General features: G+C 39.1%; 2 protein-coding genes across 3 annotated transcripts in view; one reads left to right on the top strand and one right to left on the bottom strand.

The window, feature by feature from the left end:
* xylt2 (xylosyltransferase II) overlaps positions 1-984 on the bottom strand; it is a 17,668-nt gene extending 16,684 nt beyond the window's left edge. Inside the window, exon 1 of the mRNA XM_014006880.1 lies at positions 762-984. Coding sequence (XP_013862334.1) covers positions 762-893 — 132 coding nt within the window. The 5' untranslated portion in view covers positions 894-984. The remainder of the gene's footprint in view (positions 1-761) is intronic.
* Positions 985-1,244: 260 nt separating this feature from the next.
* si:ch73-364h19.1 (uncharacterized) overlaps positions 1,245-9,435 on the top strand; it is a 12,167-nt gene continuing 3,976 nt past the window's right edge. Inside the window, exons 1-4 of one of the 2 annotated variants that reach the window (XM_014006885.1) lie at positions 1,245-2,345; positions 2,749-2,858; positions 7,379-7,471; positions 7,659-7,829. In XM_014006885.1, coding sequence (XP_013862339.1) covers positions 2,222-2,345; positions 2,749-2,858; positions 7,379-7,471; positions 7,659-7,829 — 498 coding nt within the window. In that variant the 5' untranslated portion in view covers positions 1,245-2,221. Of the gene's footprint in view, positions 2,346-2,748; positions 2,859-7,378; positions 7,472-7,655; positions 7,830-9,435 lie in introns of both variants that reach the window. The other variant, XM_014006884.1, reaches the window with a different exon arrangement.

The raw sequence follows: 9,435 nt of genomic DNA on the forward strand, positions 1-9,435 counted from the left end.
TGGTTCCACTTTTCCTGTGACAGGCATTATCATGATTTAACAAATGCATAAACATTCTTAGTTAAACAACAAATGAATCACGAACAGAAGAGATGTTCTGTCCATTATCTGATTAAGAGAACTGAGGGGTTCTCTTCCACGGTTGGAATGACCTGTCATGGCCTAAATAGAGTTCAGTTTGTGACAGAGTTCCTGTCCTCTGCTTCGAGGCACTAAACCTTGTTTCTTCACTCGAGGTGACCCCTACAGATATGATCCCTGAGGACTTCTATTCAGGTGAATTATGCAGCTGGCAGGTACAGATGAGAAGTATACAAAACAACAAAACAAAAACAGTGATCCTATCCTGGAACTGCTATAAAAGGCAGCCCAGACTAATTAAAWTAATAACTATCAATGGCGTCTGACTCTTAATAACAAACACGAAGTAATAAATTAGTTTCTTTTATTCAGATGTGTGAAGCCAGTTAATTTCCCCATTGCTCCATATGCCTCTCCAAATTAAATATATGAAAAAGTGTACTGACTTCAGCAAGTTAAATGACAATAAACTACACAACAGAGTAATATTTCTTCTTAGCMTTATTATGCAACACTGTACAGTGACAGACAGTAGCAGCACTCTTCTCCAGCTGCTAGCAGCTAGCATCATCAGCCAGCGTACAGCATACACACGGCGAGCTAAGCTAACGGTTAGCTGTACAATTAAGCCTAACTAAATCATTGCCACGTCTGATATAATCACGAGAAACGTCTCTTACTTCCGCCTCGCCTTCTTCCAGACTCCTCAGACTCCATACCACGAGTCCTTGAATCAGTAAGATGATTAAAGCGGCGGAAATCGCTGGTTTATATCGTCGGAGCAGCTTTAGGACTCGAACGAGGGCCACCATCTTTCCGACTCCGACTGAGCAGAAGCAGCGTGTGCACGGAGAGTTCTCAACTTAGTGTCCACGCGGGGGCGCTGTGGGGCTCTACTTATGCTTTTTCCTTTTGTGACATGAAAATCCTGGGAAATGACACAAAATCCACCAGATCAAAAACTCCTTTAATTAATAATGTGCTTTCTGTAGTTGTTTATATGTAATTTGATAAAAAAAATTTAGGGATGCTGACACAATTATCTTAAAGAAAGTTGTAAAAACAAATTAACTCAATTGAAATTACGTCAAGATCTTTGTTTTAGTTAAAAAGAGAGAAAAGCTTTTAAAATTCTAAATCTGGGGATAAAGTCTAAAAATCGAGCAGTTTTTAATGGATCAAAAGTTCAAAATGATGGCACAACTATAAATAATATACTCAAAGAGCTGGATGTCTTTTTCCCATTTATAACTACAGATTATTCCATTTTTGTTCTTTTTTTTCATAGTGGATGGCCGTGCCAGGTAGAAAAACCCCAGATTCAATGTAAAATTAACAGAAACCTGGAATTGAAGTATTCATATTGAACATTATTCTCATTTACCTAAATAAACAACAGAAAACACATGTTTAATTCGTGCCTTTCATCCATTCATAATAGAAAACGTGGGCAAAGGGATATTCAGGTAACATTAGATTATTTTTCTGCTTGACAAAATGTGGTCACACATCCTAAATAGAATAAATGGATCGTTGAAAGTGATCAAACGCAGATATAACCATAGTTTGAAGTAAACTGGACAGAAATGAGTCGTGTTGCAGTGCATCCAAAAACATTTTTGGCTCTTTGTCTGCAGCCTCTCAGTTTGGGACCCCCATGGTCTCCAGGGGAACGAGACTCTGGTTTAGGCATGTTGGGAGTTAACCTAGTAGTCTGGGTAGCATTAATTAAACTGCAGAGGAAGCAGCTGGGCAACTCTCAGACTTCAAAATATCTAAATCACCCAAATATCCAGACGCGGCTGGTTTATGAGCCATGGCACCAATCTCTTCTGCCACAGAGAGAATCACTAAAATAAAAAAAATAAATACAAATCTATGTCAATTAGCCCGAAGAAGAAAAGAGTCCCTGCCACAGTCCATTAGGCGACCGGAGCGACGTAACGCAGTTCGGAGAAAAGGGCGTCAGTGCGTAATGACGCGCCTCTTTTACGCAGCGCTGCCTTCATGGATAGAGCAGAGTTTCCCGGACCTCCAGAGCGCATGTGGACTGTCCTTCTCTTCCCCGTCCCCGAATCGGCGAGACATGGTGACCAGGAGCGACAGAGCCGCGGTCTCTGTCGGTCTCTGAGATGTGAAGATGTCCAGACTGGGACGCGTGCCGAGGGACGAGGTTTACGCAGAGGACATGTCCACAGTCGCAAGTCCGACCAGTGCGTCCTCACTGCTGACATCAGATCAGCTCACTGTGGTCGCTGCGTCCTGTGAGTAAATCATTGTCAACCTGTTCTGTTTAACATTTACTGTGAGGAATTTGAACAGATTCAAACCTGTTTTCTAACAAAGTAATAAGGAGCAATGTCCTTTTTATGTTTTTATCTTTCATCAAACCATTAGTTTAAAACTGATAAAACACCTGAAAAGGTTTCTAAATGTGTGAACAAAATTTGTTTCTGGAGAATGAGACAGCTAAACCTGAAAAGTTACTTCAACTTGACATACCTGATGAATGAATGAATGAATGAATGAATGAATGGATTTAAATAAATAAATAAATAAATAAATAAATAAATAAATAAATAAATAAATAAATAAATAAATAAATAAATAAATAAATAAATAAATAAATAAATAAATAATTATGACTTTCCTTTTTGTCCCAAACAGTTTCTTCTCTGGTGTTCTTTGTGATTGTCGTTGTGCTGCTGTCCATTCTTTACCGCAAGGATCCTCCGTGCTGCAAACACAGCTCCTATCAGGAGCAGCACACAGATATGGTGAGCTGACAGACAACAACAACAACAACAACAACAACATCAGCATTAAAAAGTCTTCCTTTGTGCTGACTTCCCTGTAGTCTGTACCTAAATTCTGCAGTGCAGCTGTTTGGACCACACACAGGGAACCCTTTCATTAACAAGTGTCAGAGTGAGTTTGCATGGCTGTGGCAAAAAAAAAGGGGTTAAATAATATTGATGTGATTTTTCTCTCTCGTGCTCCATCAGCTCTGCATGTGGAACTACTCTTTCAAATCAATACAGATTGTTTCTGTTTGAATGTTAATCAGTTTTATAGATTATACATGACATTTCTTCACATCGGCTAAAGAGATAAATCTGTTTAAAAGCTGTGGTGGTGCAGGATATGGAAGAGGAGAAACAGTTGAGATGTTAACTATTCAGTGAGTGACCGCTCACTCTGCTTCCTGTTCTGGACTTGTCTCTCACCTCTGTTAGTCCCAGAGGAGAGCTTAGGAGAGCTTATCTTTGGACCACAGAAGCACACTCTTCAAACTGACAGGAAGTTCTGTTTCTGTGGGTTTAACGAGAAAGTTCTGCTAAATCTTCAGAAGTGGGGTATGGAAATACTTTGAGTAAGTAATATCTTACCTGTTATAGACAGATCTTGAGAAAAATAAAAGTTTAATTCTGAGCACATTGACCAAAACAGAGTTCTGTACTATAAAAGAAAGTTGCCAGGACATTTTCCATTAATCATACAGACATTTCTATAAACCTTAAAAATAATTTAGCCTGTTTTAAACATGTTTTTTAAACAAAATTTAATCCAAAATCAGATAATTTCTCATTTTTACTGCAAACTTGTTTTGGTAGATTAGCAAACACTTCTGTTGTTTAAAAAAAACTGAAATTTCCATTGACGTGTCAGCTTAAAACAAAACAGTTTCAAACGTTTCATGCAAACACTTTTACAAATCCAACACATTACATGCTTAAAACTATAAAAATACTATAATAATCCTGCAGAAAATGTCTGAGACTCTAGAGCTACAGCTAGCTGCTGCTGCCGTTATTTTGTGAGCAAAAAAAAAAAAACAGGATTCTGTGTGGATTGTCAAGAACTGTAAAGCCTCAAAATTTGCAGGGATTATTTTCTTGGACTGCCCGTAAATTGTTTAAAAAGGCTAATTTTGTCTGTGTTCAACAAAAAGACAATTTCTATGTTTTATACCCTAAACATGCCCACAATTTAATAAAAAAACCCACTGAAAAAACTTCAATTATTTTAATAAAAATAAAATAAAATGTTTGAATGCTCACCAACATTAATGACATGGACTGCACAGCAAAGCAGAGGAGTTACAGCTTCTCTGGTAATTGCCACAAAAAAAGACACAAATAAATGAGGTGAAAACTTGTGGTTTCTGCAAAATTGCGGGAGGTTCTGTAAACAATTAGCTTCTATAGAAAAATTGTCAAAGTACGGAGGCCACGAACGCTGAAAATCAGTGTTTACATTAAATGCTAATGAGTTTATTTTCATATTTTTTATTTTGAGATGACAACAGATCGCTTTGGTTTTAGCCCAGCTAGCTGCTAGCTTTGAGTCAAGTCAGAATGAAACTCTGATCCCGTTTTACTTCTGATATCTATTTTAGTTGAATGTGTTTGCTCTAGCTGCACATTCTCATAAAAAATGCTGAAATCTGAAGGTCCTCTTTAACCACATTTAAACAGTAACAACAAACAAGCTTATCTCAACTAAGCTTTTAAAAATATAGTGTAGAGTGGGCGGGGCCTCTAGCTATCTACAACAGGTAAGATCCTAATTGTACATTACCTTTCCACAGATTTGTTGCTTTAAAAGACTTTTGCCCTGGTTTCTGTGACCCCTGGTTATGACCCTTCAGGGTGTGACAGATACCAGCAGGTTCGAAGTGCTGATGTCAGTGCAGTAAAGCATCCATCAAAAGGTGTAAACACAACATGATGATCTCTAGTTATGAGATAAATAGTGTTTTGTTTCTTGTTGCTCCCTCTTTTTTGAAGGTACAAGAACCGAAACGTTCAGCTCGAGTTGCAAGCATACACAAACTCACTATTTGTGCCTCAAAGGGATATTCCACGTCTCCTACGTCACAGTCGCATACTTTTCCCTGCTTCGTTTTCACTCCGTGAATAGAGGAGCGACCTCACTGTGGGTGTTGGGGACTCAAAAGGAACAATGAACCTTCTTTAAGTTGCAGCAATGGTAGGAAAAAAAGGGGAACGCCACTGGGATCCCCCCCCACCCCCAACTTCTACACTGATTTTACACGGTTGTGCTTTTCACACTGACTGAATCAATGGCCGGCAACAAAAGGGGGACAACCCTTCTTTTCTGTGTTGTCTTCTTTTTTTCCCCCCGAGGACGTTCTTTTGCCTCTTTAAAGTGTGAACCCATGAAGAAGACGAGACCTTTGCCATCACCTTTTCGGTGCCCTGTTCTGCTCTGAAAGGTCTCGAGGGTTGGGTCAAAGGTCGCCGCTGTGTGTCATTTAAAGTGTGAGTGATGTCACTGTTTAGCGATACATGTGATATTTTACACTTTGGGGCCAAATTAGACGTTCTCCCAGCCAGAAGTATTAGTTTTAGCGGCGATAAGTCCTAAGACCTTTTCTGCAGGTTTTGCTCTCAGTCAAGCAAAAAATTGACTTTGTTGCGCGGCCCACCCACATGACGTACGAGGTGGTAAAGTGCAGTGGAGTGTACTGGCTGACAGGTATCTGCCTCAGCTGCCCTGAAAAGACCTCTCGGTGTGGTTGGTCGCTTGAGGACCCCGACGACACAGTAGTACATCACATTGTTCTCTTCACAAAGGACGATCGTTTAGACGCAGGGCAATTAACTGGTTTTTCTGGCAGACTCCTTTCTCATGATCCTCGCACCACATACAGTGAGACGCGGACTTCTCTTGTGTTTTTGTTTTTTTTAAAGCTAGCTGACAAAAGGAGGAGGAATGGAAATCAGAGGGTGGTCGCATTGTCCTCTTGTTGATCAGATAATTTATGGTACCAGTGCCTAAAAGGAGACTGAACAAGGCATGAAAATTGGCAAATTGGGCAAAAATGAGTGGATCTTATAGTGGGTGGAGAAATAAGGATTTGTAGCTTTGTCGCAGATAACATTTCAAGTCAAGTAGAGTCAAGTAATCTTTAATATCCCCATGGGGCAATTTGTGTCACAGCCAGCAGGAACAAAAACAATCATCAACCGCAAATACAGTAAAAAACATAAAAACCAACACGGTATAGGTGTAAAAACTACAAACACACAACAATCAACAAGAAGTATTTAAAATGAGGATAACAGCAGGCAAAAAGGAATTCTTAAATCTGTTGGTTTGACATCTTTTTACAGCAAATCTGCATCCTGATGGTAAAAGAGAAAACTCTGTAGGGGGTGGTTAGGCTCAGATAAAATTGCCTGAGCTTTCTTCAAGGATCTGTTCTATGGAGAGTAGTGATGTTATTTAATGGGACATAAGCGATTTTACTGCAAAACCTGTGACAATATGGTGTGTTTTTTGTTTTTTCTGTCTCAATAGCCCATACCAGCAAATAAAAGAAAAAGTAAGAACAGATTCAAAAACATTCTCATAAAACTACTGTCCATGTTAAAACTCCTTAATTTACAATAAAAGTGCATGCGTTGATGGGCTTTCTTGAATACAGTGTCCACATGTTTGTCAAAAGAGAGTTTGCTGTCAATTACAGTACCCAGATATTTATATTCCTCCACAATGRCAACTTTACATGGGAGAGTTGGCATTTGTGTTTTTCCTGAAGTCAATAATCATTTCTTTGGTTTTGTTGAAGTTTATGTCTAGAAAGGATGACTTACACCAGTTAATAAAAGGTGACACCACTGGGCCATGATCAGGGTCATCTGACTTTAAAAGAGACACAATGACAGAATTGTCAGCAAACTTTAAAATATGCCATGCTGTGAACTGGCTCTGACACATGTTAGTGTATCAAACAAATAAAAGGGGGGACAGAACACAACCCTGTGGAGAACCAGTGGAAGAGAGCAAAGCATCATTTTGAATAAGCTCCTTCTGAGCCAACAGATAGTTTAAAGGTTTTGAGACCTGAATTATTTTAAAATGACATAAAACTACTTTTCTTCTGGACCTGCTTGAACTAAAGGAATATCTACAGCAGGTGATATGCTAGCCGGGATCAACAGCGAATAGCCCGAATGCTAACTTCTTCATCCAGTTGCAGCACTTGAAGTTGACTCACTAAATATTTACACACGTCATCAAACCTAAAAGCACAAGCTGGATTCTTGTCACCACAAACCCCTCTGTTTATTCTCTGTTTAGTCTGTTACAAAGTGAACACAATATCACGAGAGGACAAACAGGTGGACCATCCCACCCAGTCTGAATGCAGGTACCCAGAACACAAAGCACCGAGGAGTCAAATAACAAGCCTGGTTGTGCGCCACTCCACTGCAGTTTTTGTCGTAATCACAAAGTAAAACATTTGTCTGAACTCCTTTTTTTCCAGGATGCTCCTCCTCAGTACTACAGCAGCAGACAGACCCTGGTGGGTTCTGCTTATTTGGATCAGACTCAGATCACTGATCACAGCAACAGCCAGGTGAGAAAACACAGCATTTGGAAGGAAACTTGTGGTTTTAAGCTCGACTAGGCATTTCTCTTCTGTAAATATCTTCTCATGTCAGTTTAACAAAAACAAACAAACAAACAAACAAAAAACACCCTAAAGGAATAAATCACAATTTTTTTGTCATGTGATGTTTTTTTTTATTATTATTTTCCAGCAGACAGGTGAGCTTTTCTGTGTAGGGCTGCCCTCCAGCTACAGCCTGCCCACACTGGAGAACCCCCTGCCGAGGCTCCCCACCTACGAGAGTGTCCGAAAAAAGGATCGCCAGAGGCAGATCCACATGATGATCGCAGACCGTTTTGGCCTGAATGGACCCATTGTGACTGAGGTAGAGTGAATGGATATAAGAGCTTGTCACAGTCTCAAATGCTCTGACAATGCAGCACTTCAGGGGCTCTTCAGGGATCGTTTCGTTCTGCTTTTATAGCTGCAATAAAGTTGTAACCAACAGGGGGAAAACAGCAGCAAATTGTAGTTTACCATTTAATTTATATTTTAATACTCAGGCTCTTTCTAAGATCGTTTTGTAACGAGAGCTTGTTGAAAGAGGAAGCTGCACTCAGAGAAAAGTACACAGTACGCGCTATCAGCTCATCAAATGCTCGCCGCTGTTTTTATGGGTTTGCCGTGTTGATCTTCTGCTGTGCTTTCGGTTCGCACAACGCTTGAGCAAACAAGGTAATGAGAAAAAGGCACATCAAACATAATTAAGGCCCATATTCATGAGTGCTTGTGCTTACGTCTTTTTTTTTTTTCCCCTCTCCCTGACCTTCCCTTTTTCTCGGTAATAAAACACTTCCTGTCACACACTTCCTTTGCAATCACATGCTTTTTTGGTCAATATAAATTATCTCTCCTTGACTGCTTTAGGTTAACTCAGATGAGTTGCTCATCTGTCCTGCAGCCTGAGGCAGGAGTTAAACTTTGCAGCCTGCATGTGTGGTGTGGGTATCAGACAAAGGGCAGGGCTGTGGGGTTGCTCTTGTCGCCTGCGGGTCCCCGAGCAATTAAAAGATAAGAGAAGGCAGGCAGGGAGTGTGAATCGACTCGATTTTATCAGGAAGAAAAAAAATCACGTTTTGTAAAAAAAGAGTTTCAACCAGCTGAAGTGAGAACATTATCTAGTAATGTAAATACAGTACAAATAAGTTGAATTGGTTATTTAAAACACTTTTTAAAGCTTATGAGCCTTTGGGGTGTTCTCAAATACATAAAAAATAATTTGTGCCAAATTCAACCCTTAACATCAATGACCTCACAAATGAGTAGCATTTGTTTAACAGGTTATATTAACTTTAAAGCAGGGGTTATGTAAAAAAGTTATGAACACTTTAAATATGTGATCCATCACATTGAACTGAGGAATAGGTCACAAAGTGCATTAGGTACATTTTTAAATAATTGCATTTGGTCAAAATATAATTAATAAATACTTGATGTATGGATCCTTTGAATGAACTGTCTGAAATCTTTAAGAATATTTTTGAAGCAGTTTTTTAAGCAGTAGCAACAAAAACAAATGTTTGAGCAGAAAAGTTTGGAGACATTAGATTAGAAAACGTTAATGCGTGGCCATAAGTTAACTATCACACTTATTTCCATGCAGAGACGGTTGATTGTTAACATGGACAAATTTGAATGCATTTCATTTCATTTTAGGAAAGAAAGACATAATTCAGTCACTTGCAGTTTTAAATGAAGTAATACTTAGCATTATATGTTGCAGCAATAAAACACAGCAAACAACTGGAGTTGTCTTTGTCCAAAAAGCTTTATTATAGTTGAAGCTCAACAATTAAAAGAGGCTCCTCTCTCACACTGTGCCTTTATTGGAGTTATGTTATGTAGGAACATGGTTAAAAGATTCTGACACACTCTTTTGCTATTTAATGTCATATTAGAAATACTAGCAATAATAATAATAACAATAATAA

The sequence above is a fragment of the Austrofundulus limnaeus genome, unplaced genomic scaffold (genome assembly GCF_001266775.1).
Source record: "Austrofundulus limnaeus strain Quisiro unplaced genomic scaffold, Austrofundulus_limnaeus-1.0 Scaffold38, whole genome shotgun sequence".
In the NCBI taxonomy this organism is placed as follows: domain Eukaryota; kingdom Metazoa; phylum Chordata; class Actinopteri; order Cyprinodontiformes; family Rivulidae; genus Austrofundulus; species Austrofundulus limnaeus.